Raw genomic sequence first — 16,035 nt, forward strand, 5'->3', positions numbered from 1 at the left:
CTGGGTGACCCATTCCCACCACCTTTATTAGCAAAACAGGGCAGTTGTCACACCATGGGGCCGTGCTGGCCCCCAACCCAGCCCCCTCAGTGGTCCCTCAGTTCGTCCCCTTGGGTGGGACCCGCCTGGCCCTGCTCCCTGGGTGGGACCTCAGGCTGGCCAGGAGCCGCTGGAAGAAGAACTCATTCTGGTATTCCAGCGGGATGAGGTGCTGCAGGAACGGGGGCACCTCGGCTCTGGTCACCCCCACGCACACGGGGACCACCTTGGTGCCGCGCTGGTGGATACTGCGGAACAGGCTCCACTGGGACACGCGCTGGCACCACCGGTCGCCCACGGACTTGGCCGAGAGGAGCAGGATGGCCACCCGGCTAGCCTCGATGGCCTCCACGGCCGTTGAGATGACGGACGTCCCGGCCACTTGGTCCTGGTGCTCAGTGAAGCCCCGAAATCCCTCTTCCCTCAGGCGCTCCGCGATGCGGGAGGCGACGTGGTCATCCTCAGGGAAGTACCAGAGGGAAAAGTCGTAGGGGACAGAGGACGTGCCACCCGCGGGGGACATGGCAGCCAGTTCAGGGGGGCAAGCCTTTGTTCCAGCACCGGGAAGGTGCCGCTGTGCTGGACTGGCGGATCCCAGCGTTCCTTGGGAGAAGGTCACTGGGGTGGCACAGCCGGGGCTGTCCTGGCAAATCCGGATCCTCCCAGTGCAAACGGTTCTGGGAAGGTGAAACCACAGCGTGAGGTGTCCCGAGGCGCCCACCGCAGTCCTTCAGAACACCTTCTGCTTCATTTCCGTGATCCGACGATCCAGCGCCTCTCCGACCCTCTCCAGCTCCCGGCGCCGCTCCCGCAGCTGCTCCCGGGCTTCCTGCAGCCGCTGGTTCATGCCCACGTAGGAGCGGACCTGCTGGTACAGCCGCTCCCGCTCCTCGGCCGCGGGCTCGGGGCAGCCTGGCGGGCAGAGCGGGGGCTCAGCGGGGCTGGGGGTGTCCCCACGCCCCCCCTCTCTCCCCACCGCGGGCTCACCTGGAGCGGGGCCGTGGTCCTGGGGGGGCTCGGGGGGGAGGACGAAGACGGGGTCGGTCGGGGGAGCGCCCTGCACGTCGGCCAGGATCTGCTCCACGCTGGGGGGCTCAGGGCGGGTGGGCAGCACCCGCTTGGCCTTGGAGCTCATCCCGGGGGAGGCTCATGCGGGAGGGGCTGAGGATGGGGGCGGGGTGTGAAGGCGCTGCGCTGCCCCCACCCCGGACAGACAGACGGACACTCCCCCCTTTTGCTCTCTCAGACCCTCTGTGCTGCCGTTTGGACAGACAGACGGACCTCCCGCAGCAAGCAGAGCCCTCTCACTGTCCCCCCGGATGGACAAACAAACAAAGCCCCCCCCCGCCACCTTCCCCGCCGGACAGACAGACAGACAGACACCTGCCCTCCCCCCAAACAGACACACAGATTCCCCCCCCAGACAGACCGACTCCCTTCCCCCAGACTAACAGACACCCTCCTCCCACCCTTTGGACAGACAGACAGACGGACAGACCTCTCCTTTCCCCCCTCCCGCCGCTGGACAGACAGACACAGCCCCACCCCCGCACAGACCAACCGGCTCCCTCCGCCCCCCGGACACACAGACGGAGCCCCCGATCCCTCCCACCGGACAGACCGACCCCCCGGTACCGCAGACGGACCGACGGACCGACCCTCCCCGTTCCGGCCACCGTCCGGCCGCACTTCCGCCACGCCCATTTACGTCATCGGTGGGAGCCCCACCCATTCCCCAAAGCTCCGCCCCCACGCCGCTCTTAAAGGCGCCGCGCGGTGTCACGGAACACGCGGGAGCGGCGCTTCGTGGGCACCGGGGTTTATTGCGGGAACGGGGGAACAACAGACTGGGGCTGGAGAAACTCGGGATCCCGGACGGGTACAGCCCGGGGTGGCCGGTACCGGTAACAGGGCCACGGTGCCGGTACTGGGAGCACGGTGCCGGTACCGGCGTCTGTATGGGGGGTTTCGGTGCCAGAACGGGGGATGCCGGTACCAGTACCGGGCCATGGTGCCGGTACTGGCGTCTGTAGTGCCGGTATGGGGGAATTCGGTGCCAGAACGAGGGTTGCCGGTACCAGTATTGGGAGCGTGGTGCCGGTACTGGGGCCGCGGGTACCGGTACCGGTCCCAGTACCGGGGCTGTAGTGCCGGTATCAGCCAGAGGCACCGATGCGCCTCTTACTTCGCCTTCTCCACTAACTCTGCCAGGGTCAGGGTTGCTCTGGCGCCTGCGGAGACACGGATGGCGTTAGTGCCCGTCCCCGGGGCAGTGACCGGTGTCCTGGGGCACTGCCCGGCCCGGCCCCGCGTCACCGTCCCGTTCCCTCCCTGTCCCGCTGAGCACGGGGGTGACAGCCGGCCCTGCCTTCCCCGCACGTGGGGGGCTCCGGAGGGGAGCCCCAGGTCTGCAGCAGCGCTGAGGAGCACGTGGACCCAGGGATGGACACAGGGATGGACAATGGATGGACACACGGATGGGGTCTGGCTACGGAGAAGCGGGAGGGAAGCGCCTGCTCTACCCACGCCACGGGAGAAAGGGCCGGTTGTGCGGGAGCCGCGCCGGTGGCTGCGGGAGCGGTGCCACGGCGGACACGAAAGACGCGGCGGGCGCCTGGCACGGCCCGGCCCCGTCCCCCCGCGGTGGCACCGGGAGCCGCGGCTCGTTACATACGGACAGGCTGGGCTGCGGGGCCACCCCGGCCGCCAGCCGGGCTCTGCTGTTGGCCAAAGACTGCAGGACTGGACCGTGCGGCGCAGAGAGGAGAGAGAGGTTAGAGAGGGGACTGTGACCCTCCCCCGGGGCTCCTGGCACGGGGCTTCGGCAGCACGGCCCATGGGCACGGAGAAATAATCACTTGCTGGTAATTAAACCGAGCTGCTCACGCCCCTGCGCTGGGAAAACCCGGACAACAGGGGGACCTGAGTTACCTTCTCGGGTGACAACGGAGGCCGCGTCCAGGGCCTTGGCGCCGATGTCACCCATCATGTAGTCCACGGTCTGGTGGTGCTTGAGGAAGCAGGGCCGGATGAAGCTGTGGTAGATGATGTGGGAGCCGTTCCAGGGCACGGGGGCCATGCACCACACCAGGAACAGGCACTGCGGGGACAGGAGGGGCTCAGCTGCTCCAGTGCCCCCCAGCCTGGTCCAACAGCAGCGCCCAATGCTGGAGCTCACAGCATCTGAGCCGGTTGCAGCCCCACCAGCACCCTGCTAACGGGTCGGAGCCCACCACACTCAGCTCCTCCCTGTTCAGCCATGGGGTGAGAGGAGCCCGGCACAGCCGTTACCTTCCCGACGTAGTAGAAGGGGAACCAGTAGAGGAAAAGGTCGGAGAAGAACTCCGCGACGCTGAAGACGCCGTAGACCACCCAGTACATGAGCCACAGGGTGTCATCCTCCTTGCTGCTGCTCTCGATGGCTTTGATGCTGCGGCAGGAGAGGGGAAGGACATGGCTGCTGCAGTCCTGGGATGGGCTCCACCTTCCCAAATCCTCCAAACCCTGGAGGGAACCTGCCCGCCGGGCACTCCGGCCCCCGAGCTGGCACAATCCCAGCCTTTCCAGGAAAGTCTCAAGAGCTTCCCAGCCATGACTGCCTCTTCACGGAGCAGGGAGACCCTCAGCTAAGGGCAGGGAACGCTCTCCTGGTGCCGGGACAGGTACTTACGAGACGTAGGCGGGGTAGACGAAGCCGATGATGTTGCAGATCAGGGAAGCGCCATAGCCGAACATGAGGTACAGCCCCAGGAAAGCCACGGAACCTGTGGGGGACAGAGGACGGGCTCGTACCTGCTGTCACCTGGGAGAGCGGGATTCTCATCCCAGAGTGGCCACGGGCACGTGCCAGGAGATAACAACCACCCCCAATTAATTCCACGACACCGCTCGATGTAACGAGGCACGTGGCAGAGTCCGCTCCTCCCCGAGGGACCCGTGACCTGCTCCTGCCACCGTTCGCCCCCTCCCCTGGCCCCGGATGGGACTTTACCACCCCAATCTCGCAGCACTTTTGCCCCTGGAGCGGGGCCAGGGCGGCAGGAACGGGAGACGCTGACAACGCACCCATGGTCCAAAGTCAAGGCCCCGCTCGTCTCCCCCGCGCGCGGGGCCCGGAGCCTCTCGGCATTCCCAGATCTCCTGCTCAAGGACGAGCCCTGCTCCCGGATCAGCCGCCCGGGATCGCGGCTCCTCCCGCGGGCGCTCCCCGTGGCTGAGCAGCCGCCGGCGGAGGAAGGGTTGGCTCCCCTGGGAGCGGCAATCCAATCCAGCTTCCCTGCTACTCAATTGGATCGTTAAATTAAATGTGAGCCAGAGGGTTTGGTGGCCTGGAGCCTGCCCAGCGCTCGGACACTCGCGGGAGGTTGGAGCAGCAGAGCTGGGAGAGAGCCTGGATGGGGAAGGTGGCACAGGGAGATCTTGGGGTGGAAACCACGGCAGAGCCTCGCTCGCAGCGGGGCTCAGAGGGCAGGAAAACCTCAGGGATACACAGCATGGAGCAATTTGTCCAGCCCAGCAGCTTCTCCCCAGCCCTGGAACAAACTCCTCCATCAGCAGCAGGAAAGCTGGGAATTAACCTGTCTGTGCTGGTGAATTAGAGGAAAGTCCTTGCTGGGGATTATCCCTGCTCTGCTCACTGCAGCATTCCTGGGCTGAGCTCCGGCCCCGATCCGGGGCACCCACAGCTCCGGGTCTTTCCCGGGAGACGGGCAGGAGCAACGTGGCTTTGGAGCAATCCCAAACGTCCCTCCAAGGAGGGCAGGCGGGCCCAGGCAGTGCTGGGTTTCATTCCCCAAGAGCCTTAGAAGGGATTTCACAGGATTTTAACCCCCAGAGAAATTTATGTAACAGCAAAAACCGAGGGAAAGGCTCCGCTGAGGGAGTGTGGTGCTGCCCAGAGGCCACAGAGGTTGCTCCAAACCCCAGCCCATGGGTTCAAACACAAATTAAGGATTGCTCCAGAGCCTTGGGAGGGAGCAATTGGGAATTTTTAGTTTAGCAGCAGCTTCTCCTTTCCAGGACAGAGATCCAGAAGGTGGAACCATCACTTTTTGGTGCATCCACTCCTGTCCTACTCCGAAAGTCCATCATGGCCAAGCCTGACCAAATCCCCAGGATTATTTTGCTTGGAAGACACCTGAGTGGCACCACATCCTGCACAGCAGCACGTGCTCCTTCACCGACACTTTTCCCCCTCAGAGTGGGAAAACCAGCCCTGCTGGCAGGTGAAGGGCCAGGAAACCACACGTGGAGGCCAAAGGCCTGGAGGGACACAGGAAACAGGGAAGCCCCTCCTGGGAGGTTCGATACGAAATCTCAAATTGGAACATGCAGACAAGGCCCGTTTAAGCTGGCAGAGAGGGCACAAGGCTGAGGGTCAGAGGAGAGGGGGCACGGCGTGCCAGGAGGAGGATCCCTGGGAAGAATCCGGCTGGTTCCTCATTAATGAACAACTGGGATCCGGTTAAAGGCCGGATCCCCACAGTCCCACCTGTGGAACACAGGGGCGAGCTCCCATCCCCAGTGCGGGTTTGACACACCATGACCTGGGGGCTCACCCAGAACGGGCACCCCCCTCTGTCAGGGGCCAGGGGTTTCGAGGGTCTGTCTAACACCTCTGACCCTCGAATCCTGCAGGTTTTGGGGTTTCGGGATTTCGCACCTGCCGAAGGTGAGGACGGTGCGGTGACAGCGGTGTCACCCCCGGCACCCCCAGCCCCCTCCCAGCACGGCCCCGCTCCGCACCCCCAACCTCCCCTGCTCTGCCTGCCCTCCCCGTGCCCCCGTGCTGAGCCCAGAGCCACGGTGAGGGGCTGCCAAGGCGCCTCAGGATACAGGAGAGAAGGGGACAGAACGGGAGGATCGGGGAGGCCCCGCGGTACCGGTCGCACCTGTGGCCAGGTAGAGCCGTTGAACGCCGGTACGGGCTTCTAATTGACCCAGCAGGTCGCCGATCGGGCCGGGGCTGTGGAGGAAGCGCTGCAGGCGCTGCTGCATCGAGCCCATGGCGGCGGTGGCGATGATGAAGGCGGCGGCGGTGGCCCCGGAGCGGCCCCGGACCGACCCCGCGCCCCGGTCAGAGCGGCCGGTGGGGGCGTGGCCAACGAGAGAGCGGGGCGGGGCCAGGCGGGGGGCGGGGCCAGCAGGGCGGAGGGGCGGGGTTAACGCTGGGGCGTGGCCAATGAGAAGGCGGGGGGGTCAAGGCAGGCCAATCAGGCGAGACCGTGCGGAGGGGCGGGGCCGACGCCGTTGCCATGGCAACGCGCGCAGCGGCGGCGCGGCCTCATGGCGGCTTGGCCCAGGCCCGGCCCGGTGCTGTCGCTGTTCCCGGTGCTGTTCGCGCTGCTCGTGGTGGCTGCCACCGCTTCCCCGAGCCCCGCCAAGCCCCGCGTCTACCTGAGCAGCTGGGCCGTGCGGGTGGCGGCGGGGCTGCGGGACGCCCGGGCCCTGGCCCGCCGGCACGGGCTGCTCTATCTAGGCCAGGTGCGGCGGGGGAAGGCGGGCCCAGCCCACCTCGTGTGCCCCGGGTCCGACCTTTTTGCTCGTACCCGCCCTGTGTCGCCACTGTTTGTCCCCTTCACTTGTCCAGTGGGCAGGGACACCTTCCACTAGACCAGGTTGCTCCAAGCCCCGTCCAACGCGGCCTCGAACATTTCCTGGGAATCTGGGAATCTGTGCCAGTGTTCCCCCACCCTCACAGCACTCTGCTTCTGAACATGCAGGGGTGAGCGAGGGACCCCCAAGGGAACACACCCCCATGTCAGGGCTCCATTCTGTCTCCAAGTGACACTTTCTGCTTGTCCTGCACTACAGCTCACATCAAATTCACCCTTCCGACCTCCACAGCCCGCGTGGGGCTGGCACTGGTGTCCCCTAGAAAGACTCACAGCAGCTCTTTGTGCCCGCAGGTGATGGAGGGAGAGCCCTATTATCACTTCAGACACCGCGGCACCAGGCAGAGAGCCCTGAGCAGGCACTGGGGGTGGCACATGCGGCTCACCAGGGACCCCCAGGTAGGCAGGAGGGCACAGGGAGCTGTGGGACAGCTGTGGGCAGGCACTGCCTGGCACCCACAGAGCTGCTCCTCGCCCAGGTCCTGTGGTTTGAGCAGCAGACGGTGAAGAGGCGCTCGAAGAGAGGCACCAGCGTGGTGCCCACGGACCCCTGGTTCCCCAAGCAGTGGTACATGGTGAGACCGGGCTGCTTCCCCTTCTAATCCTCACCCAAATCACGGGATGGAAGGGACCACAGTGGGCCATCTGGTGCCACCTCCCTGCTCCAGCAGGGCCAGCCCAGAGTACGTGGCACAGGATTATGTTTGGATAGTTCTGGGATATCCCCAGGAGGGAGACTGCACAGCCTCTCTGCTCTCTGTTCAGGGCTCAGGCACTGCAGAGCAGAGAAGTTCTTCCTCCTGTCCAGGTGGATTTCCCTGGGATCAGTCCCTGCCTGTTCCTCAGAGCCCTCCCTGCACACAGGGACACCCAGGGCTGAGGGCCCCTCTCGAGGCTGAACAGCCCCAGCTCCCTCAGCCTCTCCTTGTCAGGGGGATGCTCCAATCCCTTCCTCAACTTTGTCACTCTCCACGTCCTGAGGAGCCCAGAGCTGGGCACAGCAGCCCAGATGTGCCTCCCAGGGCTGAGCAGAGGGGCAGGATCCCTCCCTGACCCGCTGGCAATGCTCTTCCCAGTGCCTCCCCAATGGATAAACCAGGCTAATGCTGGCAGTGATGAGGCAGCAGAAGTCCTCGAAGGTCACCTCGGGCTGCCGATCGAATTTAATCTGTTTTCCAGAACAACGACATCCATCCCGACCTGAACATCCTCACGGCTTGGAGCAGAGGCTACACAGGGCTGGGGGTGGTGCTGACTGTCCTGGATGATGGGCTGGAGAAGGATCATCCCGACCTGGCTGCCAACTACGTAACTATGGGGGGGTGTCCAGGAACCAGCTCCTTCAGGGTGGGTGGGCAGGATCCGAGGGAGGGTGGGAATCAACGCCTTCACCCCAGCCCCGGGACTGTGTGGTGGGAGCTCAGCCTCTCCAGGGCTGGATCCAAGGTTTGGAGTCTCCCGCAGTGAAATCTCACCCTGAGGAAATGTTAGAACTTGTGCACGTGCTGGAGCCCCCCGAATAGGTGTAATTACAGCAAGCTGCAAAGCCAGTAAAGCTGGTAAACCCTTCCTGTGCTCCACGGGGAAGGAAAGGCAAATCCTGGGTGTTTATGACACCACCGTTTCTGTGAGTTGTGGTTCCTCTCTCCTGGCTGCGTGGCCAGCGAGGGTCACCCTCAGGTGACTCGCCACGCTGGGCTGTGTCAGGGGAAACAGCAAAGTTGTGCTGCTTTCAGCCCTTTTTGCAGAAGCTCAGAGTCACTGAGGTTGGAAAAGAGCTCTGGGATCACCGAGTCCCAGCTGTGCCCGATGCCCACCTTGTTCTGAGTGCCGCCTCCAGGAATTCCTTGGGCACCTCCAGGGATGGGGACTCCAGACCTCCCTGGGCAGCCCCTTTGCAACCCCTGAGCACCCTTTCCATGAGGAAATTCCCGCTGATGTCCCACCTGGCACAGCTTGGGGCTGTTCCCTCTAATCCTGTTGTTCCCTGGGAGCAGAGCCCAACCCTCCCCCGCTGTCCCCTCCTGTCAGGGATTTGTGGAGATTGGGAATGTCCCCCCTGAGCCTCCTTTTCTCCAGGCTGAGCCCCTTCCCCAGCTCCCCCAGCCGCTCCTGCTGCTCCTTTCCCTCTCAGGACTCGATTTAGCTCCAGCTCCCAGTGCAGTTGGGCACGAAGGGGCCCCGCTGTCCCCCCTGGGGCTGGCAGGCGGGGCCCTCGGTGGTGCCAGCGCCGGGCTCAGTGCCAGGCGCCTGTGCCAAGCTGTCACAGCCCTGCCCGGGCCCTTTGGCTCACGCCGGTGCCTCGCTCTGTAACAGGACCCGCTGGCAAGTTACGACTTCAACAGCAACGACCCCGATCCCCAGCCCCGATACGGAGATGGGGACAAGAACTGGTGGGTTCTGCCCAGCTCCCCGCGCTGGGGGGGGTTCATCTCCTGGGGGAGCCAAGGCTGTCCCAGGCCCCCACACCCCTCACAGGGTCACTCTGTCCCCCCACCAGGCACGGGACACGCTGCGCAGGGGAAGTGGCAGCTGTGGCCAACAACAGAATCTGCGGCGCAGGCGTCGCCTACAACGCCAAAATCGGAGGTGAGACTTTGCTCCCGTGGGAGGGAAGCTGGAAATCAGCTCCAGCACCCCTGGGGGAAACACAGGAGCCCAGCTGGGGCTGCTCTGGGGGGGTTCAGGGTGCTGCAGTGTTATCCCACATCAGTCTTGGTGCTCCCCAGGGGTTTAATGCTCACCCCAACACCCAGCAGGGCCAGCTCAGGCTCCGCTGTGGAAGTGAGGGTGGCAAAGGCGCTTAAAAGCTGGGAGCACTCCCTGGGCTTAATTACAAAAGGCTTAACGAGGAGCTTTGGGAACCAGCTCATGGCAGCAGCACAGGCCCACGGGGGCCTGATCTCCTTAGGGCAGGGTCATGTGAAAACTGCTCGAGGCTGTGGGGGGCCAGGGGGGCCTGGCAAGGTGCCCCCAGGCCCTTCCCTTGGTGTGGCACGTGGGTGGCTCCCGTCCCCTCGGAGCCACCGCGGCCTCTCCCGGGTGCTGCCGCCTCTCGGCCACGGCTGCTCCCGGTGCCGGCCCTCAGGCGTGCGGATGCTGGACGGTTCCATCATGGACATAGTGGAGGCTCAGGCCCTGAGCCTGCAGCCCCAGTACATCCACATCTACAGCGCCAGCTGGGGCCCCGAGGACGATGGCCGGACAGTGGACGGGCCGGGCGTCCTGGCTGCGGCCGCTTTCCAGAGAGGGGTCAGCCAAGTAAGCCCAGCCCTGGCCTCGGGGACCACAGGGACACCAGGACACCCTGCTCACCCCCCCTCTGCTCTTCAACAGGGACGGGGTGGGCTTGGCTCCATCTTCATCTGGGCCTCGGGCAACGGTGGCACCAACTATGACAACTGCAACTGCGATGGGTACACCAACAGCATCTACACGGTGTCGGTGGGCAGCGTCCTGGGGGACGGGCACCGGCCCCGCTACAGCGAGAGCTGCCCCGCCATCCTCACCACCACCTACAGCAGCAGGACCACCAGCAAGGTGCAGATTGTGAGTGTCCCAACAGCCCTGCCAGAGCAGCAGCTCCGGGGCAGACACATCCCAGCACAGGCTGGGCTCGTCCCAGCTCTCCTTAACTTGGGTAAATAAAGTGTCTGTGTAGAGCCCAAGAAGCCCAAAGGAACCTGAAAGGAGCATTTCCTGGAGGTACCCAGCTCCTGGCAGCTTTCTTGGGAGCAGTGCTGAGACCCCTCTGTCCCCCCAGGTGACCACTGACCTGCACCACCGCTGCACGGACAAACACACCGGCACCTCCGCCTCAGCCCCGCTGGCTGCGGGGATGGTGGCCCTGGCACTGGAGGCCAAGTAGGTGACACTGAGACACAGGGACCATCCCCAGGGAGAGCTGGTGCCCCACCAGGGATGAGGAAGGGGGGGGACAGCAGGGAGGTTGGGGGTGCAGAGCTGTGGTCTTCCCCCAGGGCCAGGGGAGAGCAGGAGGAGGGTTGTCCTCTGGAGGCCTTTTTGCTCCTATTTTGGCACTGAAGGTCATGGGGGGACCAGCTTGGACTCAGACAGTTGCTCTACCCACCCCAGAGAAGCCAAATCTCACCCTTAAAAACCATGCCAGACCTCTGTCCCCACCTCCTCCTTGCTTGCAGCCCAGCCCTGACCTGGCGTGACCTGCAGCACCTCATCATCAGGGCCTCCAAACCCGCTCACCTGCAGGCAGAGGACTGGGCTGAGAACGGCGTCGGGCGCAGGGGTGAGTGCAGGGCTCAGCCCCTCAAACACCTTGCAGCAGCCCTCCATGCCCTGGTGGCACTGAGGGGCTCACGGGTCCCTCTCTTGGGTGGCACCTGTGTCCCAGTGAGCCACTACTACGGCTACGGGCTGCTGGACGCGGGGCTGCTGGTGCAGGCGGCCACGACGTGGGCAGGGACTCGGCCTCAGGAGAAGTGTTCAGTCCAGGCCGTTCAGGTCCCCAGGTAAGGGACAGGGACCCCAGGTCAGGACTTGCTGTGCCCACTACAGGCACAGGGAACCAAAAAGTGATCTGTGCTGCACAGCGTCTTGGAGGCCACAGAGGAGGGCAGGATGCCCATGGCATGGCCTCACCTCCAGCTTGTCCCCGACAGGGACATCGGCTCCAGGCTCACCATCTCCACGGATGCCTCCTCCTGCTCCCAGAGCATCCGCTCCCTGGAGCACGTCCAGGTCCAGCTGTCCCTGAGCTACAGCCGCAGGGGGGACCTGGTGGTGGCTCTGAGCAGCCCCATGGGGACCACGTCCACTCTGGTGACCGTGCGGTAAGGACGGGGCCAGGAGATTCCCAAAAAGGGGCTCACTGTGCCCAAAACTCCTCTGGACCCCTGCCACGTGGGAGTGCTCGCTCAGAGCAAGAACAGGGTGACCCTTCAGGTCACATTCTGCCCCTCCAGCCCCCTGGGCTGGCACTCCCAGCTCTGCTCTCCTCCTCCAGCCCCTACGACACCAGCCAGGAGGGCTACAAGGACTGGACCTTCATGTCCACACACTTCTGGGACGAGAATCCCAAGGGGATCTGGACGCTCCGGCTGGAGAACAGGGGTGATGACCGTAACACAGGTGGGTGCCCCATGGGGGTGAACCCCATTTTTACTGGGGTCACCCTGTGCCTGGTCATTCTTCCTTCCCCCACTTGGATGAGCAATTTGTTGGCTTCTCCCTCCTGGCCGTGAGCCCTCCTTTTCCACAGGACCCTGTGTTGGCTCTGAGGGTGTCCCTGGCCGGCACAGGGCCGGGAGCAAGACACAACCCCAAAGCTTCCAGCCCCATATCCCTCACCTGGCAGCCCCCTGTCCCTTCCTGTCCCCAGGCCAGCTGAGCAGCTTCATCCTGCACCTGCATGGCACGGATGAGGACATGCCAGCCCGGCGCTCCGCAGCCACTGCCACGGACGAGTGCCTCAGGAGGGACGAGCTGGGAGACTGTGAGGGTGAGCGAGGTTTTGGGGGGGACAGTGACACCGCTCTGGTCCCCAGGGTCTCACCCCAGCCTCTCTCCACAGACTGTGGCAGCTCCCTGTACACCCACCAGGGCTCCTGCCTGTCCTACTGCCCCCCACGCTACTACGGCCGGGCCCGGAGTGCCACCCCCAGGGACACCACCCGTGTCTGTGCCCGCTGCCACCCCTCCTGCTACACCTGCCAGGGCGCCTCGGCGAACAACTGCACATCCTGTCCCTCCGGCCGCACCTTCCAGGACATCACACACACCTGCCCCCACCCCGCTCAGGGCTCCCCCAAGCCGGTGGGGATGCGCAGGGACCTCGTGGTTGTCACTGTCCTGGCCTGCAGCAGCCTGGTGCTGGCAGGGGTGCTGTACCCCACGTACCGCATGGTCCTTCGCACTGGCAAGGGAGCTTTGTGCTGTCCCCAGGCCAGGAGGGCAGAGTGACACCAGCCTGGGCTGCACGGACAGCCCGGCACTGAGCGGGGATCGTGCCTGGCTTCCCAAATAAACCGGTTGTTGCCTTTCCAGCCGCTCTCTCCGAAGGGTGATTCCCCTTTCCAGCAGTGCCTGGGATGGTCCCACCCCGTGTCCAGCTGTGGCCCTCCCACAGCCCCTGGGCACAGAGACATTCCCAGAGGGGCCGGGAGCCCTGTGCCCTTTCCCAGGCGCAGAGGGACGGGATGTGACGTGTCCCCAAAAAGCTGCACCCGTGTGGCCACGACAGGAGCTCGGCCACAAGCCCGTGTGGCTTCCAGCAGAGCGGGAGCAGCAGAGGCCAACCCAGACCCCCTCCAAAGTCCCCAGTTCCTGTTCACCAGCAGCTTCAGGCCTTAAAAAAAAGGGTCCCAAGGTGGCTGCACCCCCGGCCACTCTGTGTCCCACGAGCACTGGCAGAGGCACAGTGGCAGCTGCGCCCCAGCACGTGGCACCCGTGGCACCGGGCAGGGATGGGACAGGGAGAGCTGCCAGCTGGGGCCCTCCCGGGGGCACCGGCCCCGTGCCAGGACACTGGACTGCCCTGGGACACGGGGGAGGTGGTTTGTGTCCCCCCCGCCCCGGATATGCCATCCCCAGCACAGTGTGTTTGCTCAGCTGAAGGGTTTTGGGAATTAAGGCAGAGAGCCAGAGCTTTCTCCAAGCTTATAATGACCCGTGAAAAACCTTGGCTGGACCTTACAGAGCAGGGACAGGAGGGAGCCAGGATGGAGCCTCGTCTCCAAAGGCAGGGGCTCTCCTTAGAGGGACCCCCAGCCCCCAGGGATGAGCTGGGATCCCTGCAAACACCACAGGAGAGTCCTGGGACAACCATCCAGCCCAGTTCCATGGGATGAGATGCTGGATGCACCTGAGCTCAACTTCCCCACGGCCTCTCTGGGTGGTTTTCCCCATCCTGCTCCTCCAGGCTGGCCTAATCATCAGTGGGCAGCTGGCAGGGCTGGAAGTGCCGCTGGATCTCGGGGCGCACGTCCTCCTGCACAGGGAGAGATGGGGTAGGGGATGGCTGTGCCCAGAGCCCAGAGCTGCTGTCCCCTCCCTGTCCCCATGCCCACATCCTACCGCCTGGCCCAGCTGTGCCAGCACTGGGATGAGGCGCAGCAACTCCTCGTCCTGAGGGTCCCCAGACCACCGTGGCACCGAGATCCAGTTGGCAGCCTGGGGGGACAGGGAGAAGGTTGGATCCCGCACAGCCACGGAGCTCCCAGGGATTGGGACACATAAATTCCCCCCCTGGAGCCATACCTGGGCAGGGAAACCCTGCATGGTGTGGTCCAGGGCCACCGTCTTTGCCAGGTCCCTGCCCAGGCAGGTCAGGTCTTTCCAGTAGCAGCCCTGGGAGCAGACACAGTCTGACTGGGAGAGGCAGTGCCTGGGGGGAGAGACAGAGCCATGGGGACCCCGCCCTGTCACACAGGGGGTCCCCAGCAGGGCACCACCAGCACCATCACCTGATCAGCTTCTTCTTGGGGTCCAGCACCTCCACGAGCTTCTTGGCGTAGTCCTGCTTCGCAGTGGTGTAGATGAAGATCTGGCAGAGAGAGGGTGAAGGTCCCTGCATGGCTGCCCAGGTCCCCCCCAACCCCCAGGCAGTGTCACCCCCCAGACCCCAGGGGCTCCGGGTACCTCGTAGGTCTTGGAAAGGCTCTCCAAGAACTCCTGCACGTGTGGACGCAGCTTCACGTGGACCTGGGAGGAAACAGCCTCTTGGAAAACCACCAGTAACCCTCATCCTGGCACCAAGGTGAGCCCCAAGGGGGGTTCAGTGCCCTCAGCAGGATCCCTCAGCCACCCTCACCACTGGGATTTTAGGGCCCCTTCCCTTCAGCTACAAGGGACATTGGCACAGAGGCCCCATGGGATGGCAGTGAAGAGCCGCATCATCCACGGCCCCAAACCACAGCTCCCCAGCACCCCCCAGACCCACTGTCCCCACCCCAAGGCACCCACCTTGTAGGAACCTGCCTGGAAGTCCGTGGTGAAGGTGGCCGTGGCGTCGCGCTGCCCACGGGCGAGTAGAGAGGAGTAGAGCAGGGTCCCATCCTGTGGACAGGGACAGGGTCAGCCCCCAGCCCCAGGGGCTGCAGAGCCCCCCCAGGCCCCCCCCCAGCTCACCAGCTCCAGGACCAGGGTATGCTCCAACTTGCTCCGGATCTTCCGGGAACCACCCCTGCCAGGGGTCACGGTCCCAGGGATTGGCCTGGCAGGGGGGAAGGCAGAGGGTCAGCACTGCTGGGAGGCTGTTGGACCACCCCCTTCCCCCCAGACATACTGGGGGGCTCTGGAGACCCCCCCCTCACACTCACAGGCTGGGGGCTGAGGGCACAGCAGGGTCCTGATGCTCAACTTCGGGGAGCCCTGAGAAATAGGAGCCCCCGGGGCAGGGCAGGGATGTGGGGCTCGAAGGTTCTGTGGGGCAGAGGGGTCCTGTCAGCACAGCCAGGGCAGAGCCCTGCCCCAAGCTGGGATTTCCCGGGTAGGGACGCGCTCACCCCTTCCCCCGGGGCTGTGACACTCCTCGGGTCCCCGCCGGACCAGCCGCCCCTTCCCGGGGGTGGTGGGGGAGCAGGGGACCCGCGCCCACCCCTGCGGGACGTTCTCCCCCTGCTCCCCCTCTCTCTGCCGGCTCTTGGCCCGGCCGCGAGCCCCAGCCCCGGGGGTCGAGAGCCCCTGGTCCTCCCTGGAGGGTTTCTTCGTGCGTGGGGTGGCCCCCAAACCCGCCATGGCTGGGATCCCGTCTACCCTGCCCCCCCCCAGCAACCCCAAATTAACCGTCGGGTGGGAGGGAGCGCTTTTATAGGGTGGAGGCACCTTTCCAGCCCCAATCACGCCGGAGCACTGGGAATCACTTAGACTTTACTGGGACCAGCTGGGGAGCCCAGAACTGAGCCCCAGCTGGTCCCAGGGCTCAGCTCTGGCCCCTGGCGGTGTCACCCGATGTGACAAGGACCCTCCTGGGCTGGCAGCTGCCACTCGGGGCACCCCAGGGCACCCACCCCTGAACCTCCATCGGGACCCCAGTTTGGGGACAGTCCCCAGCCACACGAGCTGAGAGGTCTCAGCCTCCTCTGGCACCAGCTCCAAACCCACCTCAAGGGAGCCCCGAGCGGGCGAAGCCCCCCAGGGTGCCCCAGTGCCCCCCGGCCACATCCTGTCCCCACAGGGGCCCCGCGGTGGCCCCCAGCAGCCCAAGGGTTAGGTTACGGGCGGAGGGGCTCTGTCAGAGGCGGGGGACACGCTCGGCTCCGCCGGAAGGGAGATAAGCGGGAGGTCCCCGACCCCGGCAGGCAGAGCCTGGCACGCGGCCATCGGGGACGGGGACACGCCACCGGATGGGAGCTGCTCCTGGGGCTCAGCGCGGGGACACGGAGGAGACCCCCTGGCCATGGGGACA

General features: G+C 65.0%; 3 protein-coding genes and 1 long non-coding RNA gene across 13 annotated transcripts; 1 reads left to right on the top strand and 3 right to left on the bottom strand.

Moving 5' to 3' along the window:
- Position 1: 1 nt before the first annotated feature.
- On the bottom strand, positions 2 to 1,757 carry C28H19orf25 (chromosome 28 C19orf25 homolog). Of its 8 annotated transcripts, none has more exons than XM_048288320.1 (3): positions 1,698 to 1,757; positions 1,027 to 1,200; positions 2 to 951 (listed from the first exon to the last, which is right to left on the bottom strand). In XM_048288320.1, the coding sequence occupies exons 2-3, from the start codon at positions 1,172 to 1,174 to the stop codon at positions 770 to 772; spliced, it is 330 nt and encodes a 109-aa protein (XP_048144277.1). In that variant the 5' UTR covers positions 1,175 to 1,200; positions 1,698 to 1,757; the 3' UTR covers positions 2 to 769. The 8 variants fall into 8 exon arrangements, with proteins under 8 accessions (XP_048144277.1, XP_048144280.1, XP_048144274.1 ...); XM_048288323.1 differs by having other exon boundaries at positions 1,694 to 1,757; XM_048288317.1 differs by having other exon boundaries at positions 1,686 to 1,757.
- An 85-nt stretch (positions 1,758 to 1,842) lies between these two features.
- REEP6 (receptor accessory protein 6) lies at positions 1,843 to 6,139 on the bottom strand. 3 transcript variants are annotated; one of them, XM_048288296.1, is made up of 6 exons: positions 5,931 to 6,139; positions 3,710 to 3,803; positions 3,331 to 3,469; positions 2,971 to 3,139; positions 2,714 to 2,781; positions 1,843 to 2,270 (listed from the first exon to the last, which is right to left on the bottom strand). In XM_048288296.1, the coding sequence occupies exons 1-6, from the start codon at positions 6,043 to 6,045 to the stop codon at positions 2,253 to 2,255; spliced, it is 603 nt and encodes a 200-aa protein (XP_048144253.1). In that variant the 5' UTR covers positions 6,046 to 6,139; the 3' UTR covers positions 1,843 to 2,252. The 3 variants fall into 3 exon arrangements, with proteins under 3 accessions (XP_048144253.1, XP_048144255.1, XP_048144254.1); XM_048288298.1 differs by lacking the exon at positions 5,931 to 6,139 and adding an exon at positions 4,105 to 4,585; XM_048288297.1 differs by lacking the exon at positions 2,714 to 2,781.
- A 162-nt stretch (positions 6,140 to 6,301) lies between these two features.
- Positions 6,302 to 12,673, top strand: PCSK4 (proprotein convertase subtilisin/kexin type 4). The gene is made up of 15 exons (XM_048288330.1): positions 6,302 to 6,522; positions 6,948 to 7,052; positions 7,133 to 7,228; positions 7,833 to 7,961; positions 8,970 to 9,046; positions 9,154 to 9,242; positions 9,742 to 9,914; positions 9,990 to 10,202; positions 10,417 to 10,517; positions 10,814 to 10,917; positions 11,023 to 11,140; positions 11,291 to 11,461; positions 11,635 to 11,759; positions 12,010 to 12,129; positions 12,202 to 12,673. Exons 1-15 carry the CDS (start codon positions 6,325 to 6,327, stop codon positions 12,588 to 12,590), a joined length of 2,208 nt encoding a protein of 735 aa, XP_048144287.1. The 5' UTR covers positions 6,302 to 6,324; the 3' UTR covers positions 12,591 to 12,673.
- Positions 12,674 to 13,307: 634 nt separating this feature from the next.
- Positions 13,308 to 13,995, bottom strand: LOC125318002. The gene is made up of 3 exons (XR_007200238.1): positions 13,887 to 13,995; positions 13,704 to 13,799; positions 13,308 to 13,617 (listed from the first exon to the last, which is right to left on the bottom strand). It is a non-coding gene; the product is annotated as an uncharacterized LOC125318002 (long non-coding RNA).
- Positions 13,996 to 16,035: the final 2,040 nt, after the last annotated feature.

This window comes from Corvus hawaiiensis, chromosome 28 (assembly GCF_020740725.1).
Source record: "Corvus hawaiiensis isolate bCorHaw1 chromosome 28, bCorHaw1.pri.cur, whole genome shotgun sequence".
Classification (NCBI taxonomy): domain Eukaryota; kingdom Metazoa; phylum Chordata; class Aves; order Passeriformes; family Corvidae; genus Corvus; species Corvus hawaiiensis.

Bases quoted from the DNA above. Each gene is read 5' to 3' on its own strand.
- PCSK4 (XM_048288330.1), top strand. From the start codon at position 6,325: ATGGCGGCTTGGCCCAGGCCCGGCCCGGTGCTGTCGCTGTTCCCGGTG. The intron at 6,523-6,947 runs GTGCGGCGGGGG...TTGTGCCCGCAG, and splicing joins GGCTGCTCTATCTAGGCCAG to GTGATGGAGGGAGAGCCCTA. The intron at 10,518-10,813 runs GTAGGTGACACT...CCTTGCTTGCAG, and splicing joins GCCCTGGCACTGGAGGCCAA to CCCAGCCCTGACCTGGCGTG.
- C28H19orf25 (XM_048288320.1), bottom strand. From the start codon at position 1,174: ATGAGCTCCAAGGCCAAGCGGGTGCTGCCCACCCGCCCTGAGCCCCCC. The intron at 952-1,026 runs GTGAGCCCGCGG...TCTGCCCGCCAG, and splicing joins GGACCACGGCCCCGCTCCAG to GCTGCCCCGAGCCCGCGGCC.
- REEP6 (XM_048288296.1), bottom strand. From the start codon at position 6,045: ATGGGCTCGATGCAGCAGCGCCTGCAGCGCTTCCTCCACAGCCCCGGC. The intron at 3,140-3,330 runs GTAACGGCTGTG...CTGTCCCCGCAG, and splicing joins CCTTCTACTACGTCGGGAAG to TGCCTGTTCCTGGTGTGGTG. The intron at 2,782-2,970 runs GTAACTCAGGTC...CGCACGGTCCAG, and splicing joins CTCCGTTGTCACCCGAGAAG to TCCTGCAGTCTTTGGCCAAC.